The sequence below is a fragment of the Mustela nivalis genome (genome assembly GCF_964662115.1).
Source record: "Mustela nivalis genome assembly, chromosome: 8".
Taxonomy (NCBI): domain Eukaryota; kingdom Metazoa; phylum Chordata; class Mammalia; order Carnivora; family Mustelidae; genus Mustela; species Mustela nivalis.
The window spans coordinates 72,081,118-72,103,425 of NC_139027.1; the positions used below are offsets into that span (position 1 = coordinate 72,081,118).

General features: G+C 35.8%; 1 protein-coding gene across 7 annotated transcripts in view; it reads right to left on the reverse strand.

Moving 5' to 3' along the window:
- The window catches only part of FOXN2 (forkhead box N2), a 67,547-nt gene that overhangs the window by 12,274 nt on the left and 32,965 nt on the right, over positions 1 to 22,308 (reverse strand). For all 7 annotated transcript variants that reach the window (XM_082746887.1, XM_082746888.1, XM_082746885.1 and 4 more), the window contains 3 exons: positions 19,340 to 19,890; positions 5,841 to 5,965; positions 3,236 to 3,300 (listed from right to left, as the gene is read on the reverse strand). In XM_082746887.1, the coding sequence (XP_082603013.1) occupies positions 3,236 to 3,300; positions 5,841 to 5,965; positions 19,340 to 19,876 (727 nt within the window). In that variant the 5' untranslated portion in view covers positions 19,877 to 19,890. The remainder of the gene's footprint in view (positions 1 to 3,235; positions 3,301 to 5,840; positions 5,966 to 19,339; positions 19,891 to 22,308) is intronic.

A 22,308-nucleotide genomic window follows, 5' to 3' on the forward strand; every position in this document is an offset into this window, starting at 1 on the left:
GGATTCTAATACTGGAACTCAATGACACCTAAGTGACCTTTATAAAACACAAAACTGACAATGTTGCCTCCTTCTTTAATGTGCTTCAGTAGCTCCCCCAGTGCCTCATACCTAGTAGGAGTACAGGTTCTGGTATCAGAGTTTCTGCAGACATTCCTTGTATGCCTTTTACTAGTGATGTGGCCTTGAGAAAGTTACTTAATCACTCCAATCTTCTCCAAACTTTATTTGTAAAAGTAGGTAACAATACCTCAAAGAATTATAAGGACTAAATGAGATAATGCATTCAAAGTACCATAGTAAGGAACTCAATGCTAACTAATGTTGTAATTATATAGAAGGAGTTCAACACATAATGCTAAGTAAGTTCTCCGTGACTTGACTAATGCTCGCTTAAACTTCTTCATTTGGCTTGCACATGCTAAATGATCACATCTACAGTCAGTGGGCCAATGCTGCCAAATTGTCTTTTATAATCCTAGGGTTCAACCACACTCACTGGCCTGCAGTTCCTAGCCGATACCCTCCAACAAGGTCAAGTATTTCCCCAACTTCTGAGGTCCAGCTCAAGCACCACTTTCTTTTCTAAGGGGCCTTTCCTGATCTACCTCTAAGCTTACTTTGCCAACTTACTTCCTTTTTTTTTTTTAAAAAGATTTTTATTTATTTATTTGACAGACAGAGATCACAAGTAGGCAGAGAGAGAGGAAGGGAAGCAGGCTCCTTGCTGAGCAGAGAGAGCCCAACTCGGGGCTCGATCCCAGGACTCTGGGATCATGACCTGAACCAAAGGCAGAGGTTTTAACCCACTGAGCCGCCCAGGCGCCCCACCAACTTACTTTCTTTTTCCCCAAAGTACTCTGCATAACCTTGCCAACCTTTTTCAACTAAACTGTATGGTTTTTGAGAATAGGGCCTGGGTCACTTTTATCTCTGCATATCCCAAAGTACTCACACATTGTTTTGGCACTATGTGGGAAGTCAACAATTACTTGTAGAATAAACAGTTGAATGTTTAGTCCATTTAGCATTTTTTTCCCCCAAACTTTTCTCTAGAAATAGCACTGAGAGAAGAAAAAGCAAATTTCCTCTTAAGTCTAGGCCCTAAAGCAACCTGATTTAAATATATAATTTTCTTAAGTTTTTGTGTGGTTTTGTATTTTCTGCTAAAACTCATGAGAACTGTATATTCTATTCCACAACAGGCCTGCATTTGTTTTAACCTGGAACTCCAAGCCCCCATGTCCCCAAGCTTAAGACTCACCAGTATAGAGATGGAGGGAAGTAAGCTATTAGCAGCACTGGAGAGGTGACGCACCATATGTCTAAGTCATTAGATGAAGGAGAGGGCTACTATGCTCTAGTTATAAAAAACTGAGGCTAAAACTAGCAGGAGAGGGGTGCCTGGGTCGCTCAGTCAGTTAAGCAGCTGCCTTTAACTCAGATCTTGATCCTGATCCTGGAGTCTCAGGATCGAGCCCCGTTTCAGGGTCCCTGCTTGGTGGGGAGTCTGCTTGTCCCTCTCCCTCTACCCTACCCCCAGCTCTCTCTCTCTCTCTCTCTCCCAAATAAATAAATAAAATCTTTTTTAAAAAATTAAAAAAATAAAACTAGCAGAAGAAAAAACTGTAGAAGTGTCTGCTCACCAAAAGCAGCAGCAGAATCAGGACAGAATGAAGTAAGAGCAAGAAGAGATTTTAAATAAACCCAGAATTCACAAAGAAAATGTTCTCAAAATCTGTATATGAATGGAGCCTGAAAGACTAAAGGTCAGAACTTATTGAGATAATAAAAATATGTAGTTTTTGCATGCCTAAATGTAGAGAAACCACATCTACCCATGCAGGAAGGAGAAAATGGATATTTGCATTATGTTAAGCCAGAACATAATCTGAACATACGCTCAATACACTTAACTTCTTTGCAGAATTCTCTTCAGCTTTTTCACACCACTCCACTTCTCTCCCTCATTTTTACAGACCATCATCACACAGCTTCCTAGGCTTGGCTTAGTGTAGTTCCAAAGAGCCAAAATGCATCTGATATGCAGAAAAGACCTCTGGTCTGAGGATTTCTGTTTTTAAAGGTCACAGAAATGTTTCTAGGCCCAAAAGCAACAATGCTAGAAAACCTTATGTTACTACATCACTAACTTAAAATATTAATTATGAGTAGGGGGAAAAAACTACTAATTCAGAATTTTTATATACTTCAAAAAAGTCACCTATGAAATTCTGAAAGTTAACTTGCTCCCTCCTTAAAGTTCTTCACACTTAACCTATAAAAGAAATACTCTAAACTACATTCTGATCCAAACTTCTTCTGTTAAGGTTCAGTAAGTATTTTAGGTTTTGTCAGAGAAGAGGCAGAAACAAGGATACCATACAGAGATCTCTGTTGCAACTACTTAACTCTGTTCTTATAGTAAATTTTCACATCCCTTGAGATATTATTTTTCAACTATTTATAAATATAAACTCACAGACCACATAAAAACACATGGCGGGCCAGATATGGCCCACGGCATATTTTGCCAATCTCTATTCTAGACTAAGACAGGCTTGAAAAGACAGCTCTATATGACAGTATTACTAAGAAGTATTTTCCTATTTTCAAGGAGAAATACACAAAAGGAAATTAAAAAACGAATATACAACAGTATACACAGTTTGAGCCTAGCATTTGGAAAAAAATGTGTGTGTGTGTATGTGTGTGCATGCAGGCAGACACATCTACTCATGTATAAGGTGTAAGAAGAATCAAAGAAACTAAAACAAAATGTGGACGATAATAAAGAGTAATAAGTTTGTTTCTTTTTTGTGGGAGTTATTTAAATTCAAGTTAGTTAACATATGGTCTATCATTAATTTGGGGGTAGAATTTAGTGATTCATCACTTAACATTTAACACCCAGTGCTCATAGCATCAAGTGCCCTCCTTAATACCCATCAACTCCACTCCCCAACCGTCCACCTACCCTGTTTGTTTTCTAGATCTAAGAGTATCTTAAGGTTTGTCTCTCTGTTTTTATCCTTTTTATTTTTCCTTCCCTTCTCCTATGTTCATCAGTTTTGTTTCTTAAAATTTAAATTCTTTTCTATAAATGTTTTTATTTTCCAAATCTTCTACAATGAACACGTAATACTTTTGTAATTAGAAAAGTATTAAATAAACCCCAAATCCTGATTTTTGACCTGAGCTGTTACAATTTAAAATAAAGTTTTTATACACATACCTTTGAGGGTTCGCACCTGGTTCTGCTTGAGTACAGAGTTTAAGAAGTGAGGTGATAAAGAGCCACTGAAAAATAAAGATAAATATGCTTATACAAATCTTTGTTTCACTTTTTATAGAACTTAGTCACAAATATGACCAATTTATACAATAAAAAACACAAACTATTTTTATCTTGTTTGCTTTGCTAATACTATTCAGTTTAGGAACAGTCTGCCAAAGCAGAAAGAGCATTAGATCCAAGATTAAATCACAACTATTTGGACATTCTTAGGCAAAATAATTAATTTCTTAGTTTCTTCATCTGTAAAATAGGAATAATTAAACCTCCCACATAAGGGCTGCTGTAATGAATAATAATAATGCATTTAAAATGCCTGCAACAATAGACGATACATAATAGTTACTATTTGGTTTTGTATTGGATGTTTTTAAGTTTGATATGATATCATATAGGTGTTACCACAGAAATGAAAGCGCCTATCAAAACAAATGTATGAAGAGAATGTATGGTAATAAGGCAAAACAGATAAAGTTCCTGATTTTATTAAGAAATATCAGTATCAGATTAAACTTGCTATAGTCATAAGAGATCATCAGGACTTTAGGCTTTTTTTTTAAGTTTTAAGCAATTTCTACACCCAGCATGGGGCTTGAACTCAAAACCCTGAGATCAAGAGTCATATGCTCTTCTGACTGAGCTAGCCAGGTGTCCCATTTTGGCTTTTTTTCATTCCAAAAATTTTTTATTTTTTTCATTCCAAAAATTAAATCATTTTTGGGACACACTACTTCTGTTCTTTGAAATCTGTGAAAGCATAAAAAATCTGTTTTGCTAACTAAATTATAAGTCTATTTTGCATTAATAGTTTTACATATACTACATTTCATTCTTTTTCTCAACCTACCAATTATGACATGAAAGTGCTACACAAAGGTGTGTTAGATGGAACTATCATTTTGCCAAACAATGCAAAAGAGAAAATGTTTCCAGAAATATTAAGGTAATGTCTTAAAGTCAAAAATTATCTTTATGCTGTCATTTATCTATCTGTTTTTAAACCACAAAATCATTTTTATTTAATATATGATAAAGCTAAAAGATATAATCATGAAAATGCAACCTATGAAAGGCACAGTGAAGTGCATATTTGATGGTATACAAGAGTGTCAATTCCCTCATTTAATCTTTAAAAAAAATATAGCTAAATAAAACACATAAATGACAATAAGCAGAACTTACCATTAGTTTCTAAATTTTAATTGTTTTTTTAAACTACGACATCTCACAAGCACCAACATTAACTGATCAAGAAGATACCAAGTTTCAAACAATGAAGATACAAACTCTGATAAGTTTTCTAGGTTTCATTTCATAAAGATAAACCACTCAATCATTCTTCTGACAATAATCCTTCTAATCTACCAGTAAACAAGCTTAAGATCTCACTGAGTAGATATATATTACTAATTTCAACTTTAGCCTAATTTATTGTATTTCAGCTTACAGCCACTCCACTTAAAGTTATTTAATAGTAACTTTATTATTATTATTAACTAAGTTATTTAATAATTGTTTAAGAAATTAAACACTGTATGGAAATATTGATAATTATTGCAGTTGAAGAGTTCGTTATAGTTTTCTCCCTCCTTTTATATATGTTTGAAATTCTCCATCTAGTATTCTATTAAAAAGCTTTTTAACCATTATAAGACCACCCTCAAAAGTATCTCAACAAAATCTGGCATTTTCAAATGAATTTACATAAGAGGATTAAAAAAAAAGATTCTGAAGGCTTTTTAGGAAATGGAAAGAAAACCAGATTTGAAGTATCTTTTTCAGCTTTCACTTAAAATGGGAAAGCTGTAAGATCAATAGGAGTCACTGAGTTTAAAAACAAGAACTAAGGAAATACAACATTTACCAGCAGAAACAAAACAAATAAAAAAGTCAAAGCATTATTTTACTTGTCAGACATTTAAAAATTTGAGACTGTGAACATAATTTTCAAATATTAAATGTGCTGTGAAAGAAAACCAACTTAAAAAAGAAAAAGGAGGGTGCCTGGGTGGCTCAGTGGCTTAAGCCTCTGCCTTCAGCTCAGGTCATGATCTCAGAGTCCTGGGATCGAGGCCTGCATTGGGCTCTCTGCTTAGCAGGGGGCCTGCTTCCCCTCTCTCTGTCTCTGTCTCCCTACTTGTGACCTCTCTCTCTGTCAAATAAATAAATAAAATTTTTAAAAAGAAAATGAAAAAGGAATAAACATATACATAAAAATGTTATAACGACAAACTTAATTATCTTATTTTAAAAAGTTCAAATATACTTTTAATTTTCCATTTCATTAGTCCGCATTAGTATTGTAGGCAATTAAAATAATTTAAACCTTTTGTACCTGAAATCATTATATCAAATATCCTATTTCCTAATAACACAAGTTAAGACTATAAGTTAAAATGCCTTAGGCTAATTTCTTACCCATAAATTATTCTCAATGCAATAAACCCCTCCTCCCCCCAAACCATACAACTTTGTTAGGTTTTTTTCATGTCATACAATGAAATCTTATAAGTCACCACTGACACTTATATGGAAGATCCTGTACCTTTGTGGAGATGCAGGAGGGGTATAAAATGTCAATGCTGAGGAAAAAGGTTGCTTCTTCAGTGCCTGCATAAGGTTGGGTTTATATTCTGGATCAACACACCATAAGGAACCTTTCCCATTAACCTAAAATAAAATACATAAGAATTATTAACCTGCAACTTTAAGACATACACAACCAGTGCTTGAATGTTTTTACTAAATGTATGTGGGGAAAAAAGAACCCTATAGTACCCTTTTGAGTACAATGCAAAGGTTGAATTAAGACTGCTGTAGGGGCACCTGGGTGGCTCAGTGGGTTAAAGCCTCTGCCTTCAGCTCAGGTCATGATCTCAGGGTCCTGGGATCAAGCCCTGCTTGGGGCTCCCTCCTCAGCAGGGAGCCTGCCCCCGCCCCCACCGTCTACTTGTGATCTCTGTCAAATAGCTAAGTAAAGATCTTTTTTAAAAAAGGGGGTGGGTGGGTGCCTGAGTGGTTCAGTCAGTTAAGCAGTTGCCTTCAGCTCAGATCATGATCCTGGGATCCTGGGATCCTGGGCTCGAGCCCCACATCGGGCTCCCTGTTCAGTGCACAGCCTGCTTCTCCCTCTCTCTCTGCCTGCTGCTCTGCCTACCTGTGCTCTCTGTGTCAAATAAAGAAATAAAATCTTAAAAAAAAAAAAAAAAAAGAGAGACGGCTGTAAATACATTGTAGTTCAAAGGCCCTGGAAGCAGCTATCTGGGTTCTTATCTCCAGCTCTGTTATTTACCTATTGTGTGATCTTAAAAGTTAATCAACCTCTATTTCTCCAGGCTACTACTCCTTCTACTGGGAAGTAGGGATGAGAACACTACCTATCTCACAGGGCTGTCCTGCGGATTAAATTATGCCTAAAGCACTCTGCATGGTGACTGGCACATATGGCCACAGAACATGCCAACCACTTCATAGTCTGTGAGAATGGTACAACCCCAAGATGTACAGTGAACAGCATGGAGAGCTGTACAATGTGGTCTTCCACATAGTAAGATGTAACAAATACAAGCTATTACCTTACTGTTATAGAAAAACCAGAAAGAAAAGGAAAAATTAAGCTTTCTGTGCAGCATCATTCCCCCAAAGTGATAAGCAGTATGAGATCAAGTGATATAGCAAAAAACAATTTTTTTTAATGGCATTAACAGTACTGCTTAAGTTCTCATTTAAGGTAAGTTTAATTTTCAAAAGCAAATGATTTCAAGGGTTCCTGGGTGGCTCAGTAAGTTCAACAACCAACTCTTGATTTCAGCTTGGGTGTGGAACTCAGGGTTGTGGGACCGAGTCCAGCATCCAGCTCTGCACTAGGTGCAAGTCTGCTAGAGATTCTCTCCCTTTCCCCTCTGCCCCTTCCTGTGCTCAGTTACTTGTACACTCACTCTCTAAATGAATAAATAAACTCTTAAAAAAAAAGGCAAATGGTTTCATGAAAAGCATAGCAAACGTCTCAAAGAGGGGTAAATCAACAACTGGGGTATGGAAAAGACTCCTGTAAAAGATAACAAAGAGGAAGGAAGAATCTTTGTGTAAGATGATTAAGTTACAACATTTGAGGGACTTTTAGATAATGTGGCAATGAGCACACAAACCCAGATTCCACTGAAATAATCAAGAGAATCTAAAAATTATGGAATTTTTATGATTACTAGAAACTAGAGAAACTGTTAACAAAAGAGTGCCTGCTTGGGGTGTCTGGGTGGCTCAGGTGGTTGAGCATCTGCCTTCGGCTCGGGTCCTGATCCTGTGGTCCTGGGATCCAGGCCCATGTCTGGCTCCCTGCCCGGTGGGGAGCCCGCTTGTCCCTCTCCTCCCAGCTCCTGGTCTCTCTTGCTATCTCTGTCTCTCCCCTCTCTCAACTAAATAAATAAAATCTTAAATTAAAAAAAAAATGCCTGCTAAATTTCAAATGGAAGGGGCCTGAAAGACTCGCTTGTGTGATCCACAGTTTCCTCACTATTGAAGGAACAGCAAGAGGACAAGATACATGGAAAACCTCACTAGTATTATGTAACACGCAGGGGAGAAGGCCAGGCTATGAGCTACTGACTCCCTCAAATAGGTTTGAAGAATGCTGCACATTTTACTTCCCCTTCTTCTTAGAAGGTCACACCATATACCAGTAGGTTAAGGGATCTAAATAGTCTTGCTATCATTATACCTGTTTTATATGGTTTCCTAAAGTTATCTGATCAGAACCTCCTTATCCCAGGTAGTATTTGAGGAAGCTAGTGTTCTGTGGAACACTTATGAGAAAAACTGATGTAATTAATCAATGCTGGTAGAATATACTTTCCCAATATTAATGGAAAAAGCTACAAACATTGATTAGGTCATAAAGAAAAATAAATTCCCTCTTAAAGTTCACAATTTTAAGAGTCCAGCACAAAAAAAAAAAAAAAAAAAATCCCCAAAACAAGATTCTATGACCACTTGGAAATTTATAATTCTCTCAGATTAAAAAGATACCCAAACTACAATTATAGATTATCTGGTAAATAAAGGGTATAAACAGTTATATGAAAACTAAGAGAATGTAGCCAAAGGCAAATTTATATCCACTTTCATTCATTTTTCAAAAGACTTCTTTATTTATGAGAGAGAGAGAGAGAGAGAGAGCACATGTGCACACGAGGGGAAGAGGGAGAGAGAATCTCAAGCAGACTCCCCACTGGGTGTGGGGCTCTCCTGGCGGCTGCATCTTATGACCCTGAGACTTTGACCTCAGCTGAAACCAAGAGTCAAGACACTTACCAACTGAGCCACCCAGGTGTCTATTTTCATTCTTAAACAACTGAAATATCTGAAATATTTAGATACTTTTAGCATATCTGGAAAAGGGGAGAGAGAAAATTAGGTGGGGAGAGAAAATTATATAATTTATATAATGTAAATATATCATATGAAATATGATAAATTGTTAAACTGGAAATCAGGTGGGGTGCCTGGGTGGCTCAGTGGGTTAAAGCTTCTCAGGCCTTGATGGGTCCTGGGATCAAGCCCTGCATCGGGCTCTCTGCTCAGCAGGGAGCCCATTTCCCCCCCTCTCTCTCTGCCTGCCTCTCTGCCTACTTGTGATCTCTCTCTGTCAAATAAATAAATAAAATCTTAATAAAATAAAAAAATAAACTGGAAATCAGGAAAAGAATGGAACTGATAAATCAAGAGAGTATTCTAAAAAAACCCCATCAATATGCTACACACCCTAGTTGAGGTAGTCAAAGGAAATGACTGAAGAACTTTAGGAGCTGTGATACCTATCACCTGCTAACTCTTTCTTCCTTCAGGATAAACCTTTTCTACCTCCTTAGCTGAACATCCCTAACTGCACATCCTGAAAAGAACCTGGACTATAAGTATATCCTAGCACATATACCATATCCATACACAGCCTACATACAGAATCCACAGCCATGCAAGGAAATCCAAACTCAATCTCTTCTCACTTCTCCAGAGCTAAACACTACTTGTACAGTGGTTAAGAGTATGAACCTAAAAGCAATTTTGCCTCCTTGGGAATCCTGGCTGTCACTTAAGAGCTGTGTAATCTTCAGAAAAATGTGTTTGTTTCCTATGTATTAATATACTCAAAATAGAACTATATTAAAAATAATACCTACTTCACTTTAAGAATTACTGTATTATAAGAGTTAATTCACATAAAGTGCTTAGAGCACTGACAGACAATAAACACTCAATAAACACTGGCTGCTGCTGTTGATATATGTCATTTTCTTAGTAGTTCAAAAACAATTCCTTGTTCCCTCCAGTCTAATAGCATGCAAATTTGTTTTTCTGTTTCTATTCCACCAGATATTGGCATTACATTTTAACAATTGATTTTTTTTCTTTTTCTCTACAAATACTAAAAACCAACTATAAGGTATAACTTTCCTCCTCTCCTACCATGTGATATACAAAACTTCCTCAGAACTCATAAGATTAGTGAGATCCAAACTGTTAATTTTTGTTTTATATTATACTTTTTCTACTTCAAAAATCCTTTCTTAAAATTTTAATTAAACTTCACAATTCATTAAGAATTACTTGGACAACAATAAAATTTATGTGTGTTCTATTTCCCTGGTTCCTTTTTGTTCATATAAAATTCTATACGATGTAAGCTATTACGATTGCTTAAGATTTAACGTGATGAATTTGAGTGCTTCCATTTCCCAAACTCTTTTTCAAGGCAATATTATTCTATTATTGAGGCTCTTTTATCATAGTTATTACAGCACAATAGCATAATATAAGAATATTTCCACTGGTATAAAAACAGGTCCTAATCATTGCTTATGTGATACTGGACAAATCCTGTAATCTGTAAGAGTCAGCGTTCTTATTCATATTTTATTCACAAAATTAAAAAAGAAACCAGTCCACTTCACTAAGGTTTTTTGTTTATTTTTCAATTAATTTATTTTTTATTTATATTTTATTTATATTATATATTATTTAAATAAAATATAATATAAATAATATAAAATAAATAAAACAAAACAAAAATAATATAATATAAATAATATATTATATAATATATAAATAATATATATTATATATTTTTATTTTTGAATATTTATATATATATTTATTTTTGTTTTGTTTTATTTATTTGTCAGAGAGAGAGAGAGAGAGAGCGAGCACAGGCAGACAGAGTGGCAGGCAGAGTCAGAGGGAGAAGCAGGCTCCCTGCCGAGCAAGGAGCCCGATGTGGGACTCCATCCCATGACGCTGGGATCATGACCTGAACTGAAGGCAGCTGCTTAACCAACAGAGCCATCCAGGCATCCCACTTCACTAAGTTTTGATTAGATTCAAATAAGGTAATTCTGGACACCTGGGTGGCTCAGTCAGCATGCCTTTGGTTCAGGTCATAATCCCAGGGATTCCAGGACCCTAGGATCAGGGGATAGAGCCAAGCATTAGGCTTCTTGCTTAGCAGGGAACCTGTTTCTTTCTCTCCTCCCTGCCACTCCCCCTGCTTGTGCATACTCTCTCTGTCAAATAAATAAATAAAATCTTTAAACAAGAACAACAAAAACAAGGTAATTTATGTGTAAGTGATATAGAGCTGCAAAATAAATGGATACTTACCTATTTCTGGGGGTTATTCTGAAATTGGCATAAGGTTAGAGTTTATATGTTTGTTTATTTTTTTAAGATTTTTATTTATTTGACAGAGAGAGAGAGTGAACAAGAGATAGAACACGAGCACGGAGAGAGAGAAGCAGGCTCCTGGATGAACAGGCAGCCTGACATGTGGATCAATCCCAGGACCCTGGGATCATGACCTGAGCCGAAGGCAGTAACTTAACTGACTGAACCACCCAGGTCTCTGTTGTCGATTTTTTGTTGTTGTTGTTTTTTTGTAGTTTTTTGTTTTGTTTTGCTTTTTAAAAAGATTTATTCAGGGAAAGCTCAAGTGAGTAAGTGGGGAGGGGCCAGAGGAGAGAGAATCCGGAACATAACTTTCCACTGAGTGCCAAGGACCCTGAGCCAAAAATCAAGAGTCGGCTGTTTAATGGACTGAGCCACCAATGTGCTCCAAGTTTATATGGTTCAGTAGCAGCATATTCCTACTCCTTTACCTCTAAGATGGAGCTTTGAAAAATGAAAAATATGAACAAAATCAATTAATTCTAAGAAAGAGATAAAAGGTAATAAAGAACAAGAAATAAACTAAATTTAGAAAGGAAAACCGCTCTTGTTTTAGAAAAAGTATGCTATCAGTGTAAGCAGTTTTTAACATCCTAGCAACCTAAATATATCATAAAAGAAAAGCCATAGCTGTCATATTATGCTGTAATATAAAAAGAAACATACCATACTATTAGGTGAAACTTTTTTCTGGCCTTCAGCAGCAAAATATCTATCATATGAACTATATACTAAGTAAGTATTTGAAATTTTGATTTGTTTTTTAAAGGAAGTTAAATTTTACAAATGTATTTTTGGATGAAGTTACTTAAATTAGGTATGTTTTCTGTCAGTTGGCTTAGGGAAATAAAACTTTAAAACATTACCAGCCACTTGGTGAACACAAAAAAAAAAAAAAAAAAAAACAAAACATTACCAGCCACAACATCCTTTGCCCAACCCACTTCAGTTTCATATAGAAAAGATAGGTATATTATTTTTCATATAATGACTAAGATAATTATTTTAACAATTCTAGCCATGTTCTATCTTAGTATTCCTGAATGACACTCCTAGAAACTGGTTCAAGAGTGTACTTTTTAAATTCTATTGTGAGAATTACAAATTGTTTTGATCATAGTAGAATTGCTATTTCTTTGAAATAGTAAATTGGAAGAACTAGTACCGAAAACCTGCTGTTCAGGGCAGTTAAGTATCTTGAGTAAGGTCTCCAAATAACAGTCTGGTTATGTTACCATGGCAGCATTTCCTTCCACTTGGGTCTGTTCACAAACTATCAGTAACAAGAGATAAAATTATGTATTTGCTAACACTATGTTTTAGAGTCTTCAGCAAAGAGGAATTTATTTTAAACTAACTCTCACTTAAAAACCTTGCCCCTTTATTATTGTGCTTAGACGACAGAACACAAATAATGAAGAGTTTTAGACATTAGGTATTGTTTTAAACTAAATGTGCCTAAAACAAAATAAATCTGTGCAATGGAAACAGGAAATGTGCATTCTCTCATTCACTATTTTGCATTTTGGAATTACAAGGCTTCTGGACTTATTTGGTAGAGAACCACTGAAGGTTTTTAAGAAACAAGGAATATACTAAGAAATGAACTTTAAAAAGATCTTAAGATTGGTTGTAAAGAACAGTTTAGGAGAAAAGGCAAATAATATTCACTATTCCCGAAATGTTTTTATGTATTTGCCTTGTATATTTTAACAGTTTCTCCCCAACTATCTTTTCTGTGGTTTTTAGAATGACTGAATTAAAAAGAATTAGCTGATTAAAAAGGGCATTCATAAGTTTGAGCTTAAAGCATGAACTTTTATAGTGGTTGGCATGACTTCTTTTCCTGGAATTCAGCTATTGAAGCAAGTCATCACTATGCAAATGTACAGACTAAAACTGTACTAACCCAAGCAAAATTTCTAATTTTATGTTTCCCAGCTCAAGTCTCACAGTTATAGTGTCTTGGTTTGGCTTTATAAAAATTAAGAGAAGTAGATATAAGACCTGGATGTTTAAATATTTAAAACATGAAACCCAAAGCAAAACAAACAAAAAAAGACAATGTCTAACTACTATTATTTTAAAATACTGAGATAGATAAATACCAAGCCAAGATTTTTAGATCTGTCTATTCAGAGTAATAACTATGGTATGGATGATAGGGGAGAAAATCTAATCAGCAGTTATCCAACTGGCTGCGTATCATTACCACTTTGTAGTTTGAACCAGACCTTGCCATCTTGCCATTTTTTTAAAGATTATCACCTATAGATAAGAGATATTCATCATAAAAGGCTGGCAAGGTTGCCAAATTCAATTCCAACATTTATTCAAAGTATAACTTACTTGCCTTCTGCAGATTACAAGAGAAGTACTATTATTCTGAAACACTGATTCTAGAAGTATTTCATAAACTAAAAAAAAAAACAACAAAAAAACTCACAACAAACCCACAAGCAACCCCAGTTCTACCTGAATGTATCATTTTCTGTCCAAACTTCAGACATTTAAGCAGAGTGGCTATTGATTCTGCCAGTTTCTTTCCTCCTACCCTGACCTGTTGTAATTGCTGACTAATTTTTATCCCAATATATTACAATTTCTATATTTATCCTCATATTTTTTATTATCTCCTAAGATAATTTCTTCCTCTTTATCATACTCTCCCTGTACTCTGGACTGGATGCTTTCTTGTTCGCTAACTCTCACTTCTTTAATTTCTTTCTTTCTCTGAGCATTTAAAAATGCTCAGGTTAATCATGTAAATAATGCACACATTTAAAAATTGAGGATAAAAACAAATCCCTTTTGATCACTACCACAAATTAAACTACACTGGACATATTATTTGCAATTTTTATTACAAACAATACCACAGTGGATATATACCTCCTTGTATGCAACTATGAATATTACTCTAGGGGAGAAATCAGAATCTAATCCACTAGATCAAAAGATATGCACATTTCTAATTTTAATAATTGTAGCCAAGGTACCCCGAAAAATGGTCATACTAATTTACACTCTTATTAGTGGTATGAAAATGCTGGTATAATTTCTCCCATTCTTATCTAAATTGATATTATCAAGCACTTAAAATTTTTGCATTCTCATGGGGTACAACTATTTTTGTGGGTTCTTTTAATTTGTATGTCCTTGATTACTAGTGAGGATGAACATCTCTGCATGCTTATTGGCCATTTGTATTTCCTCCTCTAACTGCCTGTTCATATTCTTATCCATTTTTTAATTAATTTTCTTTCTCTTATTGAATTAGATGAATTCTTTATACACAGTGTGTACTGCTCATTGTAAACATCTCCAATCAACTTCACATTTAATGACGGAATGCTAATAGTTTGAAACTGGCCATGATAGAAATATTTATACTGTGAAAATCTATAAAAGCTATATCCTCACCCCTACTCAATCCCTACCCCACATATACCAGCACACCATATTTTGAATCCTAATCTGTTGGCAGCTAGTTGTCTCAATCACTTCTTAACCAATCATTTCAAGATTTCTGCAACATTTAATGCTGTTGCTCATTCACACTTAAACTTACCCTCCTACAACTGAATTTTTCAGTTGTTTCAGTTGTTTAGTTCAGTTTCAGATTTGTCAGCTGAAAAATCAGTGCTGATGACTTCCAAATTTAGGACTTTAATCTAATATTACCACTATTCCTGCACCATATTTCTAAGTACCTAGTAGACAGTTCCAGTTCTAGGCCCCAACATAAGCATAAACACAACAGGTCTAAAACTAGAAAATAAAGAAGTAATATAATTCAAAATAAGTTCTAATAATACATGTTGGAGAGAACATGTCCAACATTCCTAAAACTTTTAGTCATCTGAAAGGCTGGGGGAATCTGCTTCCAAGACGGCTTATTCACATGACTGTTGGCAGAAGGCCATATTTCCTTGACACATAAGCCTCTCCATAAGGCTGCTTAAATGTCCTTATGATATGGCATCTGGCTTCCCCTATAGCTAGTTATCCAAGAGCCCAAGATGGAAGCTATAGTGCTTTTTATGACCAAGCCTCAAAAGGCATGATGCATCATTTCCACAATATCCTCGTGGTTATATAGGTCCACCCTATTCATTACTGAAGGGAATTCTACAAGGGCAGGAATAGCGGAAGGTAGGGCTCATCTGGAGGCCTCTTGGACGCTATGACAGAGATTGATCCTTTGACATTACTGAGGCTTTTTTAATGGCCTAACACTTAGTTGGTCTTCATAAATATCCCATGTGCAGTAGACAATCTGTTAGATAGCAATATGTTATGAAAGATAACTAATGCAACCTCCTTAAGTTAGCTGTAAGATGATGATGGATGATGATATATCCTAATGTCTTGCTACTCATGGACTAATGGCACCAGGATCAATGGGGCACCTGTTAGAAAAGAAAGCCTCATCTCCACTCTAGATTTCCTGAGTCAGAATCTGCATTTTAACAAAAGCCCCAGATATCAGTGTATACACTTAAACTTGAACAGCACTATCTTAGAAAAATCCTTCAGTCACTTTAAAACATACCTACTTGCTCATAATTTTTATTCAAAATAAGAATAGGAGAGTTCTGCTACCACTTGGGGGACAGAAAGCCATTAGAGAACATTGTTCCCAGCCTAACAAGAAAAAAACAAAATAATCCATAAAATCGTAGTATTTTATGAGCTCATCTGAGAGCTAAGGCCACAGACAACAGAAAGAACTAAATTCTAAAGTGTGACAGGCCTCTGTTAGGAGAGATGGAATACATGAACTGTTTTACCTTTGGGAGAGCACAGAAATAGTGGCTGTCATAAAGTAAGGTTAAAAACAAAAACAAAAACCATGGGGCACCTGAGTGGCTCAGTTGTTAAGCGTCTGCCTTCAGCTCAGGTCATGATCCCAGGATCCTGGGATCAAGCCCCACATTGGGCTTCGGGCTCTCTGCTTGGCAGGAAGCCTGCTTCTCCCTCTCCCATTCACCCCACTTGTGTTCTCTCTGCCAAATAAATAAATAAAATTCCAAAAAAAAAAAAAAAGACTTAAATTTTAACGTTTTTTTTTTTCATTTTAACAAATTCTTAAAAGCAGGGCACCTGGGTGGCTCAGTCAGGTAAGTGTCTGTCTTCAGCTCAGGTCATGGTCCCAGGGTTCCAGGATCAACCCCGGAGCTGGCTCCCTGCTCAGCAGAGAGCCTGCTTCTTCCTCTCCTCCCTCCTCCTCCTGTTAGTGCTCTCTCTCACTATCTCTGCCATGATCTCTCTCTCAAGAATAAATAAATAAATACATAAAATGTTCAAACAACAACAAATTTTTAAAACCCAAATGTGAGCTAGCAAGATAATTTAGCATCCTTGCCATTCCCATATAAAAAGGTCTGCATCTATTAGCCAGCATTTTTCTATAGGCCTCCATCCAGTGCTCCATAGGAAGACTTTAGACAGGACAAGAGACCTAACAGTGACATCCACGGAGATGGTGATGGATGTGCAGAATATACTAAGATTTAAGGCTGAACAAGGATATCAGGCAAACTTCATCCATATTCTGGGCTTTACATGCCCATAAGATGAGATCCGATGTCACTGTGGGAGAGGAACACAATCTGCCTTACATACTGGACAAAGCTCCGCTATGAAGCAAAAGCTGTCTGCCACTCTGCCACTCAGAGACAGGCAAAACACCCTCCTCACCCCAGTTCTAGATAAGGGATGGTTATTGCTGGAGAAAAATACAACACTCGACTATCCTCACACTTTAGTGACACTAGGCAATGGCCATGTGTCATTAGGTAAGGGGCAGGAAATCCGCTCATGCCCAGATGATACAAAGCAGAGATCTGCTGCCCTGAGAAAGGAATGGTAACTTACTTGTACCAGGACCTCTCATTGATACTAGGCAGAGTTTATTTACCTTGAAATGAATGAGCAGGAAACTGGCCCGAGCTCTGGAGCAATGCTGTCCAATAAGACTTTCTACAATGACAGGAATATCATGTATCTATACTGTCCAATATGCCAACCACTAGCCACATGAAGAAGCCACCACTAGACTTCACTCTGAGTAGATGGGAGAGGCTGTCTGCTCCAAGGGAAGAAAAGGAAAGTCCTACTTTTGAGACACAGGCATACAAAGCCTGCTTAATACTAAAACTAGAGCAAAAAAGTCAAGAAACTCATGTTCCTACCCCAAGAGCCTCATACCAAGTAACAGCAATTGCTGTGGGAGGGGCAAGAGCACAGAGCAAAATATGTAATTCCCTTCTTGCCCCCAAGTGTATCACAAGCTGAAAGATCAAGGTAGAGCAGAAATGCTAAGAAAAATCATCTGACACTCCAGGACTCACATTAAGCCCAAGTATTAGCAGTCCATCTCTGCATGAATTTGAAGACTTTGGTACTCGGAAGATAACTACGACAACCACAAAAGCTAAATCTAGCCCAGTTATTACCTAAATTGACATATACCTGTTTCACTCTAACAACCTGACAAAAGTAGAGGCATGTTTATTTCTGGACAGAAATATTATCTACCGAAGTCTCTACCATTCTTTTACAATGTTTGACATTTAATCCAAAATTATGAAACACACAGAGAACAGGATAAAACAGTCAACAAAATCAGACCCAGAGATGGAGGAGATATTAAAATTATTAGACAGAAACCCTACTTATAATTAATATATTTATGGGTCTGGTGGGAAATTTTAGCAGAAAGATGGAGACTACTTTTAAAAAGGCAAATGAAGGGCAACCTCTTGAGTTCCCTCCCTCCCTCTTTGGGACCTTTGTATTATCACTTTATTATCACTCAATAAACCCTGCTTTGCTGCCAAACAAAAAAAAGGCAAATGAACAAGCTACAGATGATAAATATGTAGAAGTCCTTTATCAGGTTTATCAACAGAATAAACATATGAGAGGGAAGACTAAACCAAAAAAGATTGAAAGAAATGATCCAAACTGAAACAAAAAGACAAAAGACTAGAAACTAGGGCAGAGCAACTAAGAGGTGAGACAATAGCAAAGGTCTAACATATTTTTACTTGGAGTCCCAGAAGTGGGAAGTGAGCCACAGAAATATCTGAATAGCTAATGAGCAAAACTTTTCTAAATTAAATAAATGACAACAAATCACAGATCCAAGAACCTCCAAAAAACCAAAGCAGGATAAAAATAAACACACACCTTGGTGCACCACAGCCAACCTGCTGAAATAATGACATAAAGAGAAAAGTCTTGGAAGTCAGACAGAAAAAGAAAAAGAAGAAACATCACAGAGCAACAAAGATAAGAATGGCTGCAGACTTCTTATCAGACACTGTATACGCCAGAACACAAGACAGTACCATCTTTAAAATACTTCAAGAAAAAAAAAATTTCTTAACATCCACAAAAAGATTCTTATAAATTCATTGCTAGATTTCAACTATAAGAAATATTACATATACTTATCCACGAAAAAGGAATTGATCCTGATAACATAACATCAGGATTAGTCAACTTTTTTTGTGTAAAGCCATATAATAAGTGGTATAATAGTATAATGATGAGGGGTGCCTGTGTGGCTCAGTGTGTTAAAGCCTCTGCCTTCGGCTCAGGTCATGATCCCGGGGTCCTGGGATCGAGCCCTGCATCGGGCTCTTTGCTTGACAGGGAGCCTGCTTCCCTTCCTCTCTCTCTGCCTACTTGTGATCTCTGTCAAAAAAACAAAACAAAACAAAACAACTATAAAAAATAGTATAATGATATTTTTTGAAGATAAATGTGATAAATTAAATACTGGAAAGTATAGAGCAACCATCACCATCACCAGCAGCCCCCAAAAAGGGAATAGCTGATAAGCCAATTGTAGAGATAAGAGTGAATCACAAAAATAATACTCAATCCTTAAAAAGATGGGAAAAGTGGAAGAAAAGAATAGAACAAACAAAAAATAGCACAATGACAGATTTATAGCCAACCATATTCATTACATTAATGTAAATGGTCTACATTCCAATTATAAGTCTGAGACTGTCATACTGAATAAATAACATACTGAGAGTGGCAGAACACTATAGAAACTAAGCATAGAAAATTAGAACAGTAGAAAACTAATTTATGTCATATAGTAGACTGAAATTGTTAGATTTATATCAATATTTAAGAAATTTAAAAACATCTCAATGAAAGCAAGTGATGAATATAATTAGGCTTAAACTGAAGTAATTATGAGTTGACAATTTTTTGTCTTCCTTTAGTTTCCCCATATTTTAAGGTCTCGAAGTTAATTCTCCCCCATCCTCCCTAAATACAGCAATGTTCATAAACACTGACCTTGCCATGGCTTCTTTCCACTTTTTGAAAACATTTATTCAGGGACAGATTATGTCGGACAGAATTCTTCCAGCCTGTTGGTGCAGTAGCAAAATATGGGAAGCGGTCCAAAATCCAGCTATAAATTTCTTTGACAGGCAAACATTTATTTGGAGAGTGTTCAATAGCCATGTAAATGAGAAGACTAAAGGAGTATGGGGGTTTTGCAGTTGCTGATTTTTTTTCTGGGTTCTGATAGCAAGATGGTCCTAAGGATGGCACATCATCTCCCTCTATGTCATACAATGGACTAACGATTGGAAGACCCTCACTTCCAAAGCTGAAGTTTGTTAGAAGATTAGTACTTTCATGAAGCCAGTTCAAGTTTGTGAGTTCATCATCTGCTGACTCACTGTCCACTACAGTGGCCTTTGGCCTGGCAGCATCAACAGCTTCAGGCAAGCTTCCCATTTTGTAAATCTGGCTTAATCCTGCAACCTTTTCAGCTCCTGGAGTTTCAGCTCTCTTTTCTGGAGTCATTCCAATTACTGGACCCATTTACTCTTACAGTTCTGCAATAAAGAAAACAATTGTCAATCAATATAATACTTAAGACTCTTAAGCTCATGGAAAATGAAAATACATATTTAAATATCACAAATCAGAAATTTTGCAATTAGCCCACATAATATTGAAGCACAATATTTGTACAACAAAGACATTAAAGGTTACAATCCAAGGAAGAGAACTTATTTCATATTATTTGAAATGGCTGTAAATAAAATACAGCATTGTAACACCATATGTGAGTGATATTAATACAAGTAAATAATCTATTTTGAATACTTATTAAAGTCCCCAGCCTATAGTAACAGCCTCGTAATGGTTATTATTATTAAAAATGAGCAGACTTTCTGGGACGCCTTGGGTGGCTCAGTGGGTTAAGCAGCTGCCTTTGGCTCAGGTCATGATCCCAGTGTCCTGGGATCGAGTCCCACATCGGGCTCCTTGCTTGGAAGGGAGCCTGCTTCTCCCTCTGCCTCTGCCTGCTGCTCTGTCTGCCTGTGCTTGCATTCTCTCTATCTCTAACAAATAAATAAATAAAATCTTTAAAAAAAAAAAATGAGCAGACTTTCTTTGAATTATAAGACTAGATAATCCATGCATTTTAAGGATATATGACCTTACTCGATATAGAAAATAACCAAATTTAAATTTAATACATTGAAATTCAAATAAATATTTATTTAATAAATTTAAATTCAGTATTAAGCCAAATTTAAAATATTGCTTAAACAATAATTCCAAACAAACCCTTTCCTCAAATCGAAATATTACTAAAAAGAGATAAATAACTTCTAATATTTTTATAGATTATACTAAAAAGATAACATTTCTTACTAAATCCACTATCAGCAAAATTATTATTTACTATAAATTTATTACATTCAATATTTTAACTGAATTCTATATCATCTCATCAAATATTGACAATGAAATGCTGGCATTCTCTAAGTAAAATTTGAATTATCACTGTTATTTTCCAGGAGAAGGGGAAAAAAGCTATTTCTAAACTATCCTTCTTCATTTCTATTTTCTTTTTTTTTTTTTTAAAGATTTTATTTATTTATTTGACAGAGAGAAATCACAAGTAGATGGAGAGGCAGGCAGAGAGAGAGAAAGGGAAGCAGGCTCTCCGCTGAGCAGAGAGCCCGATGCGGGACTCGATCCCAGGACCCTGAGATCATGACCCGAGCCGAAGGCAGCGGCTCAACCCACTGAGCCACCCAGGTGCCCCCATTTCTATTTTTTTTTTTCCATTTCTATTTTCTTAAATGTCTTTTGTTTTGCCTTTGAAACATACTTCAAGGCAAAAAACATATCATGGGAAAATAAGTGACCAAAAAGAAAAGTGATACAAGTAATGTACTATTAAATTCATTTTTAGTGGTTCATAAAAGTACCTCATTTATGAATTCAGTGAAAAACTTTCTATCTTCCATTATCCTATTCAATCTACTTATGCTTATATAACTGAAATAAGAGAAATACCCCCACAGTTTTATTTCACTTAGAACAAAGCTGGCAGGTTACTCCAAGAACTATGAAACCAGTCAATTTTACATGTGTAACAGTCTATCTGGATTCTGGTAGCTATTAATAGATGTAGTCTCAAAGCTCTTATTACCAACAGCATCAGCTAATATTTTTGGGGCCAGGTATTGTGCTGAACATTACAAATTATATCTCAATTAACCATCAATTAAACCCTATAAAGTAGGCACTATTATTAACCCAATTTTATAAATGAGGAAAATAACTCAGAGGTTAGCATCATGTTTTAGCTTACCTGGTTAATAATGGGAAACAACAGAATTTAAACCTGGGCAGACTGACTGACTTCGGAACCACAACTACTACATTATCCGGGTAAGAATGCAAACTCATCATTGTTGAATACCAATGACCCAGTCCCATCTATTTTAAATCTTACTACTATTCTCTCCACATCCAGTTCCTATTTTTCTTACTTAGACCTGTACTTATAACTTAACATACCAAGATACTTTAAGAAGGAAAATATCAAACTGTAAAAATTTGGTTTGTATTTCAGGTATGGAAGCCACATATTCATAAACATGCACACGTGTGCATGCATATGCGCAAGTAATGTATGTCCGAGATGACTTTCTATCCTATGTAGAGGACCAAATTATTCACTTTACCACCAAAGTCTCTCTACCCATAGAGAATTTCAAAAAAAATGTGTCAATGAGAATTCACTTGAATTCTTAAGTAGCTGATATTTTTAGCAATACTAATTCAGACAGACATTGTTGACAGATATGAGAATAACATATATTCTCCTCAGAAACTAATTTAGATGGTTGCAAATATATATTATTTCTCTGAATTACAAGTTCAGAGAATATCTTGCTTCCTTTAAAAAAAAAAAACAAAACCCAAACACACATAGCAGTCAGTGTTCA